At 45.6% G+C, this 20566-nt stretch overlaps 1 protein-coding gene across 4 annotated transcripts in view; it reads right to left on the reverse strand.

Annotated features, from left to right (window-relative positions):
• Positions 1-10227: 10227 nt before the first annotated feature.
• Positions 10228-20566, reverse strand: part of il15l (interleukin 15, like) — a 31983-nt gene continuing 21644 nt past the window's right edge. For 2 of the 4 annotated variants that reach the window (XM_036965409.2, XM_090224470.1), the window contains 2 exons: positions 15965-16093; positions 10228-11796 (listed from right to left, as the gene is read on the reverse strand). In XM_036965409.2, the coding sequence (XP_036821304.1) occupies positions 11668-11796; positions 15965-16093 (258 nt within the window). In that variant the 3' untranslated portion in view covers positions 10228-11667. Of the gene's footprint in view, positions 11797-15964; positions 16097-20566 lie in introns of all 4 variants that reach the window. The other 2 variants (XM_021587535.3, XM_090224468.1) reach the window with 1 other exon arrangement.

Consider the following 20566-nt stretch of genomic DNA (forward strand, 5'->3'; position numbering starts at 1 on the left):
GGCTAGTGATACATTTACATCATTTCCCATCAATTCCCATTATTAAAGTGGCTGTAGTTGAGTCAGTGTCAGTGTCAGTGTGTTGGCAGCAGCCACTCAATGTTAGTGGTGGCTGTTTAACAGTCTGATGGCCTTGAGATAGAAGCTGTTTTTCAGTCTCTCGGTCCCAGCTTTGATGCACCTGTACTGACCTCGCCTTCTGGATGATAGCGGGGTGAACAGGCAGTGGCTCGGGTGGTTGATGTCCTTGATGATCTTTATGGCCTTCCTGTAACATCAGGTGGTGTAGGTGTCCTGGAGGGCAGGTAGTTTGCCCCCGGTGATGCGTTGTGCAGACCTCACTACCCTCTGGAGAGCCTTACGGTTGTGGGCGGAGCAGTTGCCGTACCAGGCGGTGATACAGCCCGCCAGGATGCTCTCGATTGTGCATCTGTAGAAGTTTGTGAGTGCTTTTGGTGACAAACCAAATTTCTTCAGCCTCCTGAGGTTGAAGAGGCGCTGCTGCGCCTTCTTCACGATGCTGTCTGTGTGAGTGGACCAATTCAGTTTGTCTGTGATGTGTATGCCGAGGAACTTAAAACTTGCTAGCCTCTCCACTACTGTTCCATCGATGTGGATAGGGGGGTGTTCCCTCTGTTGTTTCCTGAAGTCCACAATCATCTCCTTAGTTTTGTTGACGTTGAGTGTGAGGTTATTTTCCTGACACCACACTCCGAGGGCCCTCACCTCCTCCCTGTAGGCCGTCTCGTCGTTGTTGGTAATCAAGCCTACCACTGTTGTGTCGTCCGCAAACTTGATGATTGAGTTGGAGGCGTGCGTGGCCACGCAGTTGTGGGTGAACAGGGAGTACAGGAGAGGGCTCAGAACGCACCCTTGTGGGGCCCCAGTGTTGAGGATCAGCGGGGTGGAGATGTTATTGCCTACCCTCACCACCTGGGGGCGGCCCGTCAGGAAGTCCAGTACCCAGTTGCACAGGGCGGGGTCGAGACCCAGGGTCTCGAGCTTGATGACGAGCTTGGAGGGTACTATGGTGTTGAATGCCGAGCTGCAGTCGATGAACAGCATTCTCACATAGGTATTCCTCTTGTCCAGATGGGTTAGGGCAGTGTGCAGTGTGGTTGAGATTGCATCGTCTGTGGACCTATTTGGGTGGTAAGCAAATTGGAGTGGGTCTAGGGTGTCGGATAGGGTGGAGGTGATATGGTCCTTGACTAGTCTCTCAAAGCACTTCATGATGACGGAAGTGAGTGCTACGGGGCGGTAGTCGTTTAGCTCAGTTACCTTAGCTTTCTTGGGAACAGGAACAATGGTGGCCCTCTTGAAGCATGTGGGAACAGCAGACTGGTATAGGGATTGATTGAATATGTCCGTAAACACACCGGTCAGCTGGTCTGCGCATGCTCTGAGGGCGCGGCTGGGGATGCCGTCTGGGCCTGCAGCCTTGCGAGGGTTAACACGTTTAAATGTCTTACTCACCTCCGCTGCAGTGAAGGAGAGTCCGCATGTTTTCGTTGCAGGCCGTGTCAGTGGCACTGTATTGTCCTCAAAGCGGGCAAAAAAGTGATTTAGTCTGCCTGGGAGCAGGACATCCTGGTCCGTGACTGGGCTGGATTTCTTCTTGTAGTCCATGATTGACTGTAGACCCTGCCACATGCCTCTTGTATCTGAGCCGTTGAATTGAGATTCTACTTTGTCTCTGTACTGACGCTTAGCTTGTTTGATAGCCTTGCGGAGGGAATAGCTGCACTGTTTGTATTCGGTCATGTTACCAGTCACCTTGCCCTGATTAAAAGCAGTGGTTCGCGCTTTCAGTTTCACGCGAATGCTGCCATTAATCCACGGTTTCTGGTTAGGGAATGTTTTAATCGTTGCTATGGGAACGACATCTTCAACGCACGTTCTAATGAACTCTCACACCGAATCAGCGTATTCGTCAATATTGTTATCTGACGCAATACGAAACATGTCCCAGTCCACGTGATGGAAGCAGTCTTGGAGTGTGGAGTCAGCTTGGTCGGACCAGCGTTGGACAGACCTCAGCGTGGGAGCCTCTTGTTTTAGTTTCTGTCTGTAAGCAGGGATCAACAAAATGGAGTCGTGGTCAGCTTTTCCGAAAGGAGGGCGGGGCAGGGCCTTATATGCGTCGTGGAAGTTAGAGTAACAATGATCCAAGGTTTTTCCACCCCTGGTTGCGCAATCGATATGCTGATAAAATTTAGGGAGTCTTGTTTTCAGATTAGCCTTGTTAAAATCCCCAGCAACAATGAATGCAGCCTCCGGATAAATGGATTCCAGTTTGCAAAGAGTAAAATAAAGTTTGTTCAGAGCCATCGATGTGTCTGCTTGGGGGGGGATATATACGGCTGTGATTATAATCGAAGAGAATTCTCTTGGTAGATAATGCGGTCTACATTTGATTGTGAGGAATTCTAAATCAGGTGAACAGAAGGATTTTAGTTCCTGTATGTTTCTTTCATCACACCATGTCTCGTTAGCCATAAGGCATACGCCCCCGCCCCTCTTCTTACCAGAAAGATGTTTGTTTCTGTCGGCGCGATGCGTGGAGAAACCCGCTGGCTGCACCGCCCCCGATAGCGTCTCTCCAGTGAGCCATGTTTCCGTGAAGCAAAGAACGTTACAGTCTCTGATGTCCCTCTGGAATGCTACCCTTGCTCGGATATCATCAACCTTGTTGTCAAGAGACTGGACATGTCATGTATTGTCATGTTGTGTCTTGTTTCTGTCCTTTCCCTTCACCCTGTCTCCCTCTGCTGGTCGTTATTAGGTTACCTTTTCTCCCCCTCTTTCCCCCAGCTGTTCCTTGTCTCCTCCTAACTACCTCGTCACCCCTTTTCCCACCTGTTCCCTTTTTCCCTCTGATTAGTCCTCTATATCTCTCTCTGTTTTTGTTCCTGTCTTTGTCGGATTCTTGTTTGTGTTATTCATGCCTGAACCAGACTATCGTCATGTTTGCTGCAACCTTGTCCTGTCCTGTCGGAATCTGCCGGTCCATCTGAGCCTACGTTTGTTTTGTTATTAAAGAAGCTCTGTTTACGTTAATTCGCTTTTGGGTCCTCATTCACGCACCGTAACAGAAGAATCCGACCAAGAATGGACCCAGCGACTTCGGATCCTCTCCACTCAGCCGTCGAGATCCAGGGAGCGATGCTAGGCAGACACGAGCAGGAATTGTCTGCTGCTCGACATGCCGTTGAGACCCTGGCCACCCAAGTCTCCAACCTCACAGAACAGGTTCACCATCTCCGCCTCGATCCACCGGCCACTTCCAGGGCTTTCGAATCTCCGGAGCCCAGAATCAATAACCCGCCGTGTTACTCTGGGGAGCCCACCGAATGCCGCTCGTTCCTCACCCAGTGTGATATTGTGTTTTCTCTCCAGCCCAACACTTACTCCAGGAGCACTGCTCGTGTCGCCTACGTCATATCTCTCCTTACTGGACGGGCTCGTGAGTGGGGCACGGCAATCTGGGAGGCAAGGGCTGAGTGTACTAACCAGTATCAGGACTTTAAGGAGGAGATGATACGGGTTTTTGATCGATCTGTTTTTGGGGAGGAGGCTTCCAGGGTCCTGTCTTCCCTATGTCAAGGTAATCGATCCATAACAGACTACTCTATTGAGTTTCGCACTCTTGCTGCCTCCAGTGGCTGGAACGAGCCGGCTTTGCTCGCTCGTTTTCTGGAGGGTCTCCGCGCAGAGGTAAAGGATGAGATTCTCTCCCGGGAGGTTCCTTCCAGCGTGGATTCCTTGATTGAACTCGCTATTCGCATTGAGCGACGGGTTGATCTTCGTCACCGAGCTCGTGGAAAGGAGCTCGCGTTCTCCGTTGCCCCCCTCTCCGCATCACTACCATCTTCCTCTGCCGGCTCGGGTGCTGAGCCTATGCAGCTGGGAGGTATCCGCATCTCGACTAAGGAGAGGGAACGGAGAATCACCAACCGCCTCTGTCTCTATTGCGGTTCTGCTGGTCATTTTGTCACTTCATGTCCAGTAAAAGCCAGAGCTCATCAGTAAGCGGAGGGCTACTGGTGAGCGCTACTACTCCTGTCTCTCCTTCAAGATCCTGCACTACCTTGTCGGTCCATCTACGCTGGACCGGTTCGTCAGCTTCCTGCAGTGCCTTAATAGACTCTGGGGCGGAGGGCTGTTTTATGGACGAGACCTGGGCTCGGGAACATGACATTCCTCTCAGACAGTTAAGGGAGTCCACGGCCTTGTTCGCCCTGGATGGTAGTCCTCTCCCCAGGATTCAGCGTGAGACGCTACCTTTAACCCTCACTGTTTCTGGTAATCATAGCGAAACCATTTCTTTTTTAATTTTTCGTTCACCTTTTACACCTGTTGTTTTGGGCCATCCCTGGCTAGTTTGTCATAATCCTTCCATTAATTGGTCTAGTAATTCTATCCTCTCCTGGAACGTCTCTTGTCATGTGAAATGTTTAATGTCTGCTATCCCTCCTGTTTCCTCTGTCTCTTCTTCACAGGAGGAGCCTGGTGATTTGACAGGGGTGCCGGAGGAATATCACGATCTGCGCACGGTGTTCAGTCGGTCCAGGGCCACCTCTCTTCCTCCACACCGGTCGTATGATTGTAGTATTGATCTCCTTCCGGGAACCACTCCCCCCCGGGGTAGACTATACTCTCTGTCGGCTCCCGAACGTAAGGCTCTCGAAGATTATTTGTCTGTAGCTCTTGCCGCCGGTACCATAGTCCCCTCCTCCTCTCCCGCCGGAGCGGGGTTTTTTTTTGTTAAGAAGAAGGACGGGTCCCTGCGCCCCTGCATAGATTATCGAGGGCTGAATGACATAACAGTGAAGAATCGTTATCCGCTTCCTCTTATGTCTTCAGCCTTCGAGATCCTGCAGGGAGCCAGGTTTTTCACTAAGTTGGACCTTCGTAACGCTTACCATCTCGTGCGCATCAGGGAGGGGGACGAGTGGAAGACGGCGTTTAACACTCCGTTAGGGCACTTTGAATACCGGGTTCTTCCTTTCGGCCTCGCTAACGCTCCAGCTGTCTTTCAGGCATTAGTCAATGATGTCCTGAGAGACATGCTGAACATCTTTGTTTTCGTTTACCTTGACGATATCCTGATTTTTTCACCGTCACTCCAGATTCATGTTCAGCACGTTCGACGTGTCCTCCAGCGCCTTTTAGAGAATTGTCTTTTTGTGAAGGCTGAGAAGTGCTCTTTTCATGCCTCCTCCGTCACATTTCTCGGTTCTGTTATTTCCGCTGAAGGCATTAAGATGGATCCCGCTAAGGTCCAAGCTGTCATTGATTGGCCCGTCCCTAAGTCACGCGTCGAGCTGCAGCGCTTTCTCGGCTTCGCGAACTTCTATCGTCGTTTCATCCGTAATTTCGGTCAGGTGGCAGCTCCTCTCACAGCCCTTACTTCTGTCAAGACGTGCTTTAAGTGGTCCGTTTCCGCCCAGGGAGCTTTTGATCTCCTCAAGAATCGTTTTACATCCGCACCTATCCTTGTTACACCTGACGTCACTAGACAGTTCGTTGTCGAGGTTGACGCGTCAGAGGTGGGCGTGGGAGCCATTCTTTCTCAGCGCTCCCTCTCTGACGACAAGGTCCACCCTTGCGCGTATTTTTCTCATCGCCTGTCGCCGTCGGAACGTAACTATGATGTGGGAAACCGCGAACTGCTCGCCATCCGCTTAGCCCTAGGCGAATGGCGACAGTGGTTGGAGGGGGCGACCGTTCCTTTTGTCGTTTGGACTGACCATAGGAACCTTGAGTACATCCGTTCTGCCAAACGACTTAATGCGCGTCAGGCGCGCTGGGCGCTGTTTTTCGCTCGTTTCGAGTTCGTGATTTCTTATCGTCCGGGCTCTAAGAACACCAAGCCTGATGCTTTATCTCGTCTCTTCAGTTCTTCAGTAGCCTCCACTGACCCCGAGGGGATTCTCCCTGAGGGGCGTGTTGTCGGGTTGACTGTCTGGGGAATTGAGAGGCAGGTAAAGCAAGCACTCACTCAAACTCCGTCGCCGCGCGCTTGTCCCAGGAACCTTCTTTTCGTTCCCGTTCCTACTCGTCTGGCCGTTCTTCAGTGGGCTCACTCTGCCAAGTTAGCCGGCCACCCTGGCGTTCGGGGTACGCTTGCTTCCATTCGCCAGCGTTTTTGGTGGCCCACCCGGGAGCATGACACGCGTCGCTTCGTGGCTGCTTGTTTGGTCTGCGCGCAGACTAAGTCCGGTAACTCCCCTCCTGCCGGCCGTCTCAGGCCGCTTCCCATTCCCTCTCGACCGTGGTCTCACATTGCCTTAGATTTTGTCACCGGACTGCCTTCGTCAGCGGGGAAGACTGTTATTCTTACGGTTGTCGACAGGTTCTCTAAGGCGGCTCATTTTATTCCCCTTGCTAAGCTTCCTTCTGCTAAAGAGACGGCACAAATCATCATCGAGAATGTTTTCAGAATTCATGGCCTTCCGTCAGACGTCGTTTCGGACAGAGGTCCGCAATTCACGTCTCAATTTTGGAGGGAGTTTTGCCGTTTGATTGGGGCTTCCGTCAGTCTCTCTTCCGGCTTTCACCCCCAGTCTAACGGTCAAGCAGAACGGACCAATCAGACTATTGGTCGCATCTTACGCAGTCTTTCTTTTCGCAACCCTGCGTCTTGGTCAGAACAGCTCCCCTGGGCAGAATACGCCCACAACTCGCTTCCTTCGTCTGCGACCGGGCTATCTCCTTTTCAGAGTAGCCTCGGGTACCAGCCTCCGCTGTTCTCATCTCAGTTCGCCGAGTCCAGCGTCCCCTCCGCTCAGGCTTTTGTCCAACGTTGCGAGCGCACCTGGAAAAGGGTCAGGTCTGCACTTTGCCGTTATAGTGCGCAGACTGTGAGGGCTGCTAATAAGCGTAGAACTAAGAGTCCTAGATATTGTCGCGGTCAGAGAGTTTGGCTCTCCACTCAGAACCTTCCCCTTAAGACCGCTTCTCGCAAGTTGACCCCGCGGTTCATTGGTCCGTTCCGTATTTCTCAGATCATTAATCCTGTCGCAGTTCGACTTCTCCTTCCGCGATATCTTCGTCGCGTCCACCCGGTCTTCCATGTCTCCTGTGTCAAGCCCGTTCTTCGCGCCCCCGCTCGTCTCCCCCCCCCCCCCCCATCCTTGTCGAGGGCGCACCCATCTACAGGGTCCGTAGGATTTTGGACATGCGTCCTCGGGGCCGTGGTCATCAGTACCTAGTAGATTGGGAGGGGTACGGTCCTGAGGAGAGGAGTTGGGTTCCCTCTCGGGACGTGCTGGACCGTGCGCTGATCGATGATTTCCTCCGTTGCCGCCAGGTTTCCTCCTCGAGTGCGCCAGGAGGCGCTCGGTGAGTGGGGGGGTACTGTCATGTATTGTCATGTTGTGTCTTGTTTCTGTCCTTTCCCTTCACCCTGTCTCCCTCTGCTGGTCGTTATTAGGTTACCTTTTCTCCCCCTCTTTCCCCCAGCTGTTCCTTGTCTCCTCCTAACTACCTCGTCACCCCTTTTCCCACCTGTTCCCTTTTTCCCTCTGATTAGTCCTCTATATCTCTCTCTGTTTTTGTTCCTGTCTTTGTCGGAATCTTGTTTGTGTTATTCATGCCTGAACCAGACTATCGTCATGTTTGCTGCAACCTTGTCCTGTCCTGTCGGAATCTGCCGGTCCATCTGAGCCTACGTTTGTTTTGTTATTAAAGAAGCTCTGTTTACGTTAATTCGCTTTTGGGTCCTCATTCACGCACCGTAACAGGACATTGGCGAGAAGGATGCTAGGGAGTGGTGCACGATGTGCCCGTCTCCGGAGTCTGACCAGAAGACCGCCTCGTTTCCCTCTTTTTCGGAGTCGTTTTTTTGGGTCGCTGCATGGGATCCATTCCGTTGTCCTGGGTGAAAGGCAGAACAAAGGATCCGCGTCGCGAAAAACATATTCTTGGTCGTACTGATGGTGAGTTGACGCTGATCTTATATTCAGTAGTTCTTATTGCATGACATAAGTATTTGATCACCTGCCAACCAGTAAGAATTCCGGCTCTCACAGACCTGTTAGTGTTTCTTTAAGAATCCCTCCTGTTCTCCACTCATTACCTGTATTAACTGCACCTGTTTGAACTCGTTACCTGTATAAAAGACACCTGTCCACACACTCAATCAAACAGACGCCAACCTCTCCACAATGGCCAAGACCAGAGAGCTGTGTGAGGACATCAGTGATAAAATTGTAGACTTGCACAAGGCTGGGATGGGCTACAGGACAATAGGCAAGCAGCTTGGTGAGAAGGCAACAACTGTTGACACAATTATTCGAAAATGGAAGAAGTTCAAGATGACGGTCAATCACCCTCGGTCTGGGGCTCCATGCAAGATCTCACCTTGTGGGGCATCAATGATCATGAGGAAGGTGAGGGATCAGCCCAGAACTACATGGCGGGACCTGGTCAATGACCTGAAGAGAGCTGGGACCACAGTCTCAAAGAACCATGAGTAACACACCACGCCGTCATAGATTAAAATCCTGCAGCGCACGCAAGGTCCCCCTGCTCAAGCCAGCGCATGTCCAGGCCCATCTGAAGTTTGCCAATGACCATCTGGATGATCCAGAGTAGGAATGGGAGAAGGTCATGTGGTCTGATGAGACAAAAATAGAGCTTTTTGGTCTAAACTCCACTCGCCGTGTTTGGAGGAAGAAGGATGAGTACAACCCCAAGAATACCATCCCAACTGTGAAGCATGGAGGTGGAAACATAATTCTTTGGGGATGCGTTTCTGCAAAGGGGACAGGACGACTGCACCGTATTGAGGGGAGGATGGGTGGGGCCATGTATCGCGAGATCTAGGCCAACAACCTCCTTCCCTCAGTAAGAGCATTGAAGATGGGTCGTGGCTGGGTCTTCCAGCATGACAACGACCCGAAACACACAGCCAGGGCAACTAAGGAGTGGCTCCGTAAGAAGCATCTCAAGGTCCTGGAGTGGCCTAGCCAGTCTCCAGACCTGAACCCAATAGAACATCTTTGGAGGGAGCTGAAAGTCCGTATTGCCCAGCGACAGCCCCGAAACTTGAAGGATCTGGAGACGGTCTGTATGGAGGAGTGGGCCAAAATCCCTGCTGCAGTGTGTGCAAACCTGGTCAAGAACTACAGGAAACGTATGATCTCTGTAATTGCAAACAAAGGTTTCTGTACCAAATATTAAGTTCTGCTTTTCTGCTGTATCAAATACTTATGTCATGCAAATTATTTACTTAAAAATCATACAATGTGATTTTCTGGATTTTTGTTTTAGATTCTGTGTCTCACAGTTGAAGTGTACCTATGATAAAAATTACAGACCTCTACATGCTTTGTAAGTAGGAAACACTGCTGATTTATCAGGTTATCAAATACTTGTTCTCTTGACTGTATCTGTTCGTCATGTTGGTTGAAAGGGGTGTATCTTGGCTATAAAATACCTTTGTACATTTGTCATGGTGCTCTCAACGGTGATTCGTCGACAAGCTATTGCAAAGCTCTCACTATTAAAGATTTAGTTTAAGTAACTCTTGACTTGTTTTGATAAGTTTGTCTCTTCATTTAATAGTAAAGAAATTAACCACCACACTTTACTCAAGAATTAAAAACTGTGGATGGAAACTAATTTTATTTGTCAAATGGCAGTCAAGCATTGATCATCTCACCAGAAAAAGACCCTCGCTAATTATTGGAAAGGAACACCATGCACCTGTTATGAAGTTCATAACAGGGCCTATTTTATCTGTAGCCTAATAAACTGCATGCTTTCTTAAGTCATAGTGGAACATCATCTGTGACTCCAAGTTTACTTCAATATGATGGTTATTATAGCAATATTGTTACAATCGTGAGATCGCAATACATATTGAATTGGCACCCAAGTATCGATTAAAATCATATCGTGAGGTCCCTGGCAATTCCCATCCTTACTGGCTACACACAGAAAAAGGTTCTAAATAGTGAAAAATATGGATTCTTTGTCTTGTAAACATAGCGGAACCGTATTTGGTGCTATATAGAACCTTTTATTTGAATATTCAATAAAGAACCATGCTCATAAGGCTAAAAATGGAACCTGTATGGTGCTATAAAGAACCATTTCCTAAAGTTCTTGATAAGAGAATTATGTTCTCCAGGTACATAACCATTTTTAATTATATTACTCTGTCTGCACACCAGAATTTGTAAGATCCTGGTCGAATGAAACAGACGGAGGTCCAGCTAAAAATAGTTAAATGTTTATTCACGGGAACGTTCTAAAATCAAGAATACAAAACAATTCATTTTATACTGACTTCTCACGCCCACACATACACTTAAGCTATGAGACGGTTGTGCTTAAAGGGGCAATCTGCAGTTACTACTTCCATATAGCCTAGTGGAACCCCTCCTCCGGGTTAGACAGGGCTTAGACTCTGATGGGTTAACATTTGAGTACATTTGACTACAGTTTATATGTTGTTAATTTTACTGTTGTTAATGTTGAAAAGTGTATCAAAACTACAACTAATATTACAGGTTTACGGAACAGACATGACAGCAAGTCAAGACACATGTTTAGACACACAGCCCAGGTAAATCATTTCTCATTCCAAAGAGACCTGGATAGACAACTTGATGAGGATGTCAATTGACCATGAAATGAGAGGGTAAAAAGTAAACACAGAGGCCTTTTTTCAATCCAAGAAGATGTGCAAGATGCACAGGTTAGCGCAAATCAATATGCATTTTAAACATAATAACACAAAAATACAGTCCTTGACACAACCGTGAGTCAATCTAAGCAACATATTAAAATATTCCCATCCAAATCCGTCAGTTTAAGAGATATCAGTTTTTTGCATGTGCTGCGTCTCAATCCACTGTATCCGCCTATGTCAGCCTTCCACATCAGTGTTGAAAGATGGCCGAGCTACAAAATTCTGTCATTTCAAGAAAACGTCTACAGCGTCTGAACAGTTTGGCCTACAAACTATGACCACTCTATGGATTTGGTAGATTCTCACGAACGTGATGGTGCCCTCAGTTTTGCTGTACTACTCCCACAAGTGTTACGAGACTCGTCTGAAGGTAACCCATACAAATTAATGGAAGTATGGAGGTAGTTTTGTGCCAACAAAAATAAGGGGTTAAATATGTGTAAAAAAAAATACAAAAATATCTCCTGAGCTTTCTTATATCTCCTAGATATAGGACAGACACTTCAAAACCTTATTTATTTTACTGTATTGTTTTGCCATTTATAAATGCGTTAGTCAATGCGTTTCTATGGGCTATAGTAGTAAAAGCCAAATTCAATATTTTATCAAAACATTTGTATATTTATTTTGATACCTAAAGGGGTCCTAAAATTCTAAATCAAATAAAAAAATGTTAAAATAAAGAGCTTAATCTCAAGTAATCTACACAACATATGACACACTGTATTCAAACACTGGTGTGTGCCTTGTGCATCAATGTACAACATAGATCAGACAGACTTTTATTCTAAGTGAAGGAGATGATGTCCCCGGCAGATCCTCAGCTACTCTCTCTGGGAAAGATAGCGGTGGTCTGGTACATTACAATACATGTATAGTATTTTCTACATATAGCAATTGTTCAGGTAGCCTTCTGCACTTATGTGAGTCCTTGGATGTCCCTGTCTATGGATGTGTCCATCTCAATGGCTGGATGGCTTCCGACACCCCTGATCGTTCATCCACTCCAGAATTGTTTGCAATGTTGTTAAGAAATCCTTTGCTGCCCTTTCTCTGTGGGCCTCACAGTCTGGACAGTTGGCACCTTCTTTCTGCAATATAGAGAGGAAAACACTCACAACATATGCATAACATAGTCAAAAAAGAGAGGCTCTATGATACAGCGAGTGAGAAAAAGCAAGAGACAGAGAAATCATTATTTTAATATTATAATAATGCAAGTACTATAGTAATTCTCTCCTGATTGCTCAGTTTGGCCGAGCGGCCAGCTCCCGGAAGAGTCTTGGTGGTTCCAAACGTCTTCCATTTAAGAATTATGGAGGCCACTGTTTTCTTTGGGAACTGCAGAAATATTTTGGTATCCTTCCCCGGATTCCCCAGACACCTCATTTGGCTGCCTTTCCTTCCAGTTCTCTGCTGCCTGTGACTGGAACCAATTGAGAAAATCGCTGAAGTTGGAGACTTATCTCCCTCACCAACTTTAAACATCTGCTATCTGAGCAGCTAACCCGATCGCTGCAGCTATACATAGTCCATCGGTAAATAGTCCACCCAATTCACCTACCTCATCCCCATACTGTTTTTATTTATTTACTTTTCTGCTCTTTTGCACACCAGTATCTCTACCTGCACATGACCATCTGATCATTTATCACTCCAGTGTTAATCTGGCTAAATTGTAATTATTCGCCTACCTCCTCATGCCTTTTGCACACAATGTCTATAGACTCTTTTTCTACTGTGTTATTGACTTGTTTATTGTTTACTCCATGTGTAACTGTGTTGTTATCTGTTCACACTGCTATGCTTTATCTTGGCCAGGTCGCAGTTGTAAATGAGAACTTGTTCTCAACTAGCCTACCAGGTTAAATAAAGGTGAAAAAATAATAATATGAAACTCGACACAATCCTGTTTCGGGGCTCTACAGACAATTCCTTTGACCTCATGGCTTGGTTTTTGCTCTGACATGCATTGTCAACTGTGGGACATTATACAGACAGGTGTGCGCCTTTACAAATCATGTCCAATCAATTGAATTTACCACAGGTGAACTCCAGTCAAGTTGTAGAAACATCTCAAGGATGGTCAATGGAAACAGAATGCACCTGAGCTCAATTTTGAGTCTCATAGCAAAGGGTCTGAATACTTATGTAAATAAGATATTCTGTTTTTTATTCAGAATAAATTTGCAAAAAATTAAAAAACCTGTTTTGGCTTTGTCAAATGTGACCTTAGTGTGTAGATTGATGACAAAAAAAATAACATTTAATCCATTTTAGAATAAGGCTGTAACGTAACAAAATGTGGAAAAAGTCAAGGGGTCTGAATACTTTCCGAATGCGCTGTAAAACAGGATTTATTTGTATGGGCAGACGAGGGACAGTTATACTGATAGTAGTCTCGCTAGACTATACTGATAGTAACATAATGGTCAATGTCAATGAATTGAGAGTTAAATATTCACATCAATCCACTGTTGTCTATCATCTACACTTATACAAACGGTCTCTACAGTAGGCATGTAAGACGCTGCGAGGGGATTTTTTATTATTTCACTGTTACTCACCTTAAATTATTATCAAGTACTTGCAAAAAAAAACTATGTTGAGAATTTATAATGCAGGCACATTTATGTTCATTTGCCTAACGCAAGCCATGACATTTTAAGACTGTGTTTTTAACAATTAACCAAGGTTTCCAATTTCAATTTCAACAATGAAAATGAATTTTTTTATTTTTTTAAATTTTATTTCACCTTTATTTAACCAGGTAGGCTAGTTGAGAACAAGTTCTCATTTGCAACTGCGACCTGGCCAAGATAAGGCATAGCAGTGTGAACAGACAACACAGAGTTACACATGGAGTAAACAATTAACAAGTCAATAACACAGTAGAAAAAAGGGGAGTCTATATATACATTGTGTGCAAAAGGCATGAGAAGGTAGGCAAATAATTACAATTATGCAGATTAACACTGGAGTGATAAATGATCAGATGGTTATGTAAAGGTAGAGATATTGGTGTGCAAAAGAGCAGAAAAATAAATAAATAAAAACAGTATGGGGATGAGGTAGGTGAAAATGGGTGGGCTATTTACCAATAGACTATGTACAGCTGCAGCGATCGGTTAGCTGCTCAGATAGCAGATGTTTGAAGTTGGTGAGGGAGATAAAAGTCTCCAACTTCAGCGATTTTTGCAATTCGTTCCAATCACAGGCAGCAGAGAACTGGAACGAAAGGCGGCCAAATGAGGTGTTGGCTTTAGGGATGATCAGTGAGATACACCTGCTGGAGCGCGTGCTACGGATGGGTGTTGCCATCGTAACCAGTGAACTGAGATAAGGCGGAGCTTTACCTAGCATGGACTTGTAGATGACCTGGAGCCAGTGGGTCTGGCGACGAATATGTAGCGAGGGCCAGCCGACTAGAGCATACAAGTCGCAGTGGTGGGTGGTATAAGGTGCTTTAGTGACAAAACGGATGGCACTGTGATAAACTGCATCCAGTTTGCTGAGTAGAGTGTTGGAAGCAATTTTGTAGATGACATCGCCGAAGTCGAGGATCGGTAGGATAGTCAGTTTTACTAGGGTAAGTTTGGCGGCGTGAGTGAAGGAGGTTTTGTTGCGGAATAGAAAGCCGACTCTTGATTTGATTTTCGATTGGAGATGTTTGATATGGGTCTGGAAGGAGAGTTTAGAGTCTAGCCAGACACCTAGGTACTTATAGATGTCCACATATTCAAGGTCGGAACCATCCAGGGTGGTGATGCTGGTCAGGCGTGCGGGTGCAGGCAGCGAACGGTTGAAAAGCATGCATTTGGTTTTACTAGCGTTTAAGAGCAGTTGGAGGCCACGGAAGGAGTGCTGTATGGCATTGAAGCTCGTTTGGAGGTTAGATAGCACAGTGTCCAAGGACGGGCCGGAAGTATATAGAATGGTGTCGTCTGCGTAGAGGTGGATCAAATTTGAAATACATTTACTGAACAGGCAGATATGTAATCAGAGCTGTTGCAAAGTGGTGTTATTGTCATGCCCTGACCGTAGATTGCTTTGTATGTTTCTATTTTTTAGTTTGGTCAGGGTGTGATGTGGGTATTCTATGTTTTGTTCTATGTTTCTATGTTCTATGTGTTTGGCCTGGTATGGTTCCCAATCAGAGGCAGCTGTCAATCGTTGTCTCTGATTGAGAACCATACTTAGGCAGCCTGGTTTCGCCCCCTTGAGTTGTGGGTAGTTGTTTTCTGTCTCTGTCTCAGACAGGACTGTTTCGTTTGTTCCGTTTTTGTTATTTTGATTTCACTGTTCAGTGTAATAAAAAGATCATGAACACGTACCACGCTGCACCTTGGTCTTCTCCTTCTTCCACCTACGACGATCGTTACAGTTATGCATTACTTTTTTGCCTAAATCGGAATATCAGTTATAAAAAGATATAGCTGCAAGTGGCAATTCCAGGGGCCAAGCACACCATACTCACATTCAAGCCACCATGTGGTCAATCGGAGTGACCTTGGAGTGACTTTCTATCATTGTGCAAAGTTTCGTGACAAAAGACCAGGCGGTTATTTAGTGTCATCAAATCATATAAGAAGGAAGAGTAGCAGCATTTTATTTAAAAAAAGAATTATCGTGGGGGATAAAAAAGTATAATTTGCGGAAAATCGAATGGGCAGAGTTTATAGGTCCTTATGGGAAACAAAAATGGGAAACAAATGTCCATGTATGTACAAATTGACATTGACTGTAGCTCAAACGGGGCAGGTGATAGGCTTGTTCAAAGTTTGGAATTTCAGTTGAAATTCAAACCGGACGGTTACCGGTTTGAATCACAGTGCTAATTGTTCTCATCAATAATGTCCAAAATTGGGCTGCCTGTGTAAAAGCAGCCTTAGTAGTGCTGGGATTTCTAAACTATTCCATTGAGATGGTTTGTATCTTAAAATAACAATGTCTGAGTAATGAGCACAACATGCTATCAGTCAATGGAGACATGGACCTTATGTTTCTCTTATAAACACAGATGGAAAATGTTAAACAAATGTGTTAGAACTGTCTGAGAATAACAATAGGATAAGCAAACAGTAACGCAGGAGTCCAAATCAGCTATTCAGACTCTCATCATTTTCACCAAGACAACAAACAGCTCTATAGCTGGAATTAAAGTGTACTAAGATAGCCAAAGGACAAGGTAGAATCAAAAACATCCCAATGCACCTCAAATGCAGCTGGCCTGTGTCTCCCTCACACTGATTGGCTTACCTGTTTGATCAAGGACTTCAGCCGGATGGATAGTTTTGGCTTGTATATGGGTGAGGACTTATTCCCAGATTCTAACACCAGGACATTCACTTCTTTTTCAAAGCATATGAGTGTGGACGTGGGGCACTTCTGCTGAAGAGAGTAGGGGATATAATTAAACTCAAACAATGGATGTAAAACATCTGTAAGAAAGTCACACAACACGGTAGGGGGGTCAAGAGGGTTTTGTAGCAATGAGAACCTCCAGAACAGATATAACAGATCCAGATGTCTCTTTCTTTGGTGATGAGAGAGGAGAGTTACATTCAAGTCATGTAAAATGCTTTGAGTTATAATCCCATTATATACATTTAAAAAATAAATAATCAGGCCGGAGCATGGACGCCTCAAAACAACTCAGTTAACTCAGGACCTTCAGCGCAATGAGTGTCATTTATTATACAGTACCAGCCAAAAGTTTGACACACCTACTCATTCAAGGGTTTTTCTTTATTTTTTCTATTTTCTACATTGTGGAATAATAGTGTGTCACGATCACTGTAATGAATGGACCAAAGTGCAGCGTGCGTAGAGTTCCACATATTTTAATAAATCGAAACTCACCAAACAAAACAAACAAGCAAACAAGCAAGCAAACAAGCAAGCAAACAAGCAAGCACAAACAAAACGTTCTGGACGGCTCACAGGTAGCTACACAAACACAAGATCCCACAGAGCACAAAGGGCTGCCTAAACATGATCCCCAATCAGAGACAACGATAAACAGCTGCCTCTGATTGGGAAAAGTACCAGGCCAACATAGATGATTAAACACCTAGATAACCCACCCTAGTCATTGTCATAAACAGCTCTCTATGGTCAGGCCGTAACATAGTGATGACATCAAAGCCATGAATGTATGGAATAATGTAGTAAGCAAAAAAAGTGTTTCCAGATTGACTGACCTTCATGTCTTAAAGTAATGTAATGGTGTAGCAGTCGGACGTGTGTTTGTCTTGTCCCGTGTAAATAGTCTCTTCTGGGTTTTTTAATATATATTTTAATCTCACTTTCCATCTATGAACTAAATATACTTTCCTGCAAACCGCCTCACCCAATGTGGTACGGATCTGCTATCTTTATACTTTATAACTGGAACCTCCATCAGAAGCTAGCCAGCTAACTAGCTACTAGCTATTAGTCACTGTTAGCCACGGCTAGCTGTCTTCACCTTTAGCTCGGAGCACAGCAGCTTCAGCTCGGTCAATACTTGCTAGTCAATACCTGCCAGCGATATCAACTTAGAGCATTTCGGACTGCTTTTCTCTACCACATCACCGGATTTCTGCCGCAAGCTCTGGACCATTACACCGGATCTTCGCAGCTAGCTAGATGCAACCGAGTCGCTATTGTTGGCTAACGCCGAAGCAAGCACCAGTTAGCCTTGAGCTAGCCTCGAGCTAGGCCCATCTCCTGGCTAGCCGATAAAGAATACCAGCTAATTCCTGGGCTACAACGCCTCTTTTGCCAATTGGCCTGGACCCTTTATTGTCGACACAGAGCCCCGCCAATCCATCACGACTGGTCTGCTGATGTAATCGTCCTATGTGGTTTCAACAGGCTTTTCTGTTGCGATGTCGCCGAAGACCCATCTGCTAGCCCCGGCCCGCTAGCTTTCTGAACGCCGTGTCTCCCACTCACCTAGCGTAGCAGCAACTACCAAACTGCTCCCTGACTCACCTATTGCTGCTCTTTGCACCCTATGATCACTCGGCTACACAGCTGATGCCTGCTGGATGTTCACTAACATGGTACCTCATTGTGGTAATCTATTGGCCCCAGCATCGAACTCAGGTCCTGTGTATATCTAACTAACCCTCTCTGCCCATTCACCTCCATTTACCTGTTGTTGTCTTAGCTCTTCTGATCAACACCTGTGATTGCTTTATGCCTCTCTCGGTTCTGACTTAGAATATGTGGACAACTACAAATACCTACGTGCTAGATAGACTGTAAACTCTCCTTCCAGACTCACATTAAGCATCTCCAATCCAAAATTAAATCTAGAATCGGCTTCCTATTTCGCAACAAAGCATCCTTCACTCATGCTGCCAAACATACCCTCGTAAAACTGAATATCCTTGACTTTGGCGATGTCATTTACAAAATAACCTACAACACTACTCAGCAAATTGGATGCAGCTTATCACAGTGCCATCCATTTTGTCACCAAAGCCTCATATACTACCCACCACTGCGACCTGTACACTCTCGTTGGCTGGCCCTCGCTTCGCACTCGTCGCCAAACCCACTGGCTCCAGGTCATCTATAAGTCTTTGCTAGGTAAAGGCCCGCCTTATCTCAGCTCACTGGTCACCATAGCAACACCCACCCTTGGCACGCGCTCCAGCAGATATATTTCACTGGTCAACCCCAAAGCCAATTCCTCCTTTGGACGCCTTTCCTTCCAGTTCTCTGCTGCCAATGACTGGAACGAATTGCAAAAATCACTGAAGCTGGAGACTCATATCTCCCTCACTAACTTTAAGCACCAGCTGTCAGAGCAGCTCACAAATCACTGCACCTGTACATAGCCCATTTGTAAATGGCCCATCCAACTACCTCGTCCCCATATTGTTATTTATTTTTTTGCTCATTTGCCTCCCAGTATCTCTACTTGCACATTCATCTTCTGCACATCTATCACTCCAGTGTTTAATTGCTAAATTGTAATTACTTCGCCTATTTATTGCCTTACCTCCCTAATCTTACCTCATTTGCACACAATGTATATATACTTTTCTATTGCGTTATTGACTGTATGTTTGTTTATTCCATGTGTAACTCTGTGTTGTTGTTTGTGTCGCACTCCTTTGCTTTATCTTGGCCAGGTCACAGTTGTAAATGAGAACTTGTCCTCAACTGGCCTACCCGGTTCTTTAAAAATAAAGAAAGAAAATGATGGACTATCGGTCTCTTTGCTTATTTTAGCTGTTCTTTCCATAATATGGACTTTGTCTTTTACCAAATAGGGCTATCTTCTGTATACCAACCCTACCTTGTCACAACGCAACTGATTAGCTAAAACACATTAAGAAGGAAAGATATTCCCCCAATTAACCTTTAACAAGGCACACATGTGTGGTTCCCACCATGAAGCATGGAGGATGAGGTGTGATGGTGTGGGGGTGCTTTGCTGGTGACACTGTAGTTGATTTATTTAGAATTCAAGGCACACTTAACCAGCATGGCTACCGCAGCATTCTGCAGCAATATGCCATCCCATCTGGTTTGCGCTTAGTGGGACTATCATTTGTTTTTCAAGAGGACAGTGACCCAAAACACACCTCCAGGCTGTGTAAGGGCTATTTGACCAAGAAGGAGAGTGATGGAGTGCTGCATCATATGACCTGGCCTCCACAATCACCCGACCTCAACCCAATTGAGATGGTTTGGGATGAGTTGGACTGCGGAGTGAAGGAAAAGCAGCCAAAAAGTCCTCAGCATATGTGGGAACTCCTTCAAGAATGTTGGTAAAGCAATTCCAGGTCACTACCTCATGAAGTAGTTTTGATGTCTTCACTATTATTCTACAATATAGAAAATATTAAAAATAAAGAAAAACCCTGGAATGAGTAGGTGTGTCCAAACTTTGACTGGTACTGTATGTCTCCAAAATTTGGTCAAATACAATGCCTAGTGAATCTACACGTCCCTTGCACAGTCTTCACATCCCTTGCACAGTCTTCACATCCCTTGCACAGTCTACACGTCCCTTGCAAGACCTGGGCGGACCAACCCCTGTATTTTGGTTAGCGTGCCAGGTGGTGCTAAAGATTAGGTAAGTAGTGGGAAGGCAGGTAGGGTAGGAGAGGGGACTCCTTTTAATTTTTACTTTCTTTGCTTTGTTTCCGTCCAGACCCTTTACCCCTCTTACCGTGTTAAGGAATAATAAAATCCCTGTAAACTGTATTTTTCTCTGCCTCTGTCGTACTTCCCCGCACCTACGATCACATACTTTTTTTCACTCCACGGGGAGTTGAAATGTAGCAGGGTGGTACGTTCCATCCTCCAAGAGGCGTACATAACAGTATTGTGGAGTAACTACAATGTTATTGATCCATCCTCAGTTTTCACAGCCATTAAACTCTGTGACTGTTTTAAAGTCAGAATTGGCCTCATGGTGAAATTTCTTAGCGTTTTCCTTCCTCTCCAGCAACTGAGTTAGAAAGGACAACATCCTAAGTGTAATTAATAACTTCATGCTCCGTTTTTTTTTACCCATCTACCAATAGGTGCCCTTCATTGTGAGGCATTGGAAAACCTCCCTGGTCTTTGTGGTTGAACCTGTGTTGGAATTTCACTGCTTGACTGATGGACCTTACAGATAATTGTATATGTGGGGTACAGAGATGAGATAGTCATTAAAAAATCATCCATGCAACTTGTGACTTGTTAAGAAAATTATTACTCCTGAACTTATTTAGGCTTATGGTTGAATAGTTATTGAATCAAGACAGGATGTGGAAAAAGTCAAGGGTGTGAAGGTGTGAATACTTTGTCAAAATTGCTCAATCCCCACTGGAAAGCCCTTTGGTGTGTCTTCGGGATAAACATTCTTTA

This window comes from Oncorhynchus mykiss, chromosome 27 (assembly GCF_057628025.1).
Source record: "Oncorhynchus mykiss isolate SJ-2025 chromosome 27, ASM5762802v1, whole genome shotgun sequence".
Taxonomy (NCBI): Eukaryota; Metazoa; Chordata; class Actinopteri; order Salmoniformes; family Salmonidae; genus Oncorhynchus; species Oncorhynchus mykiss.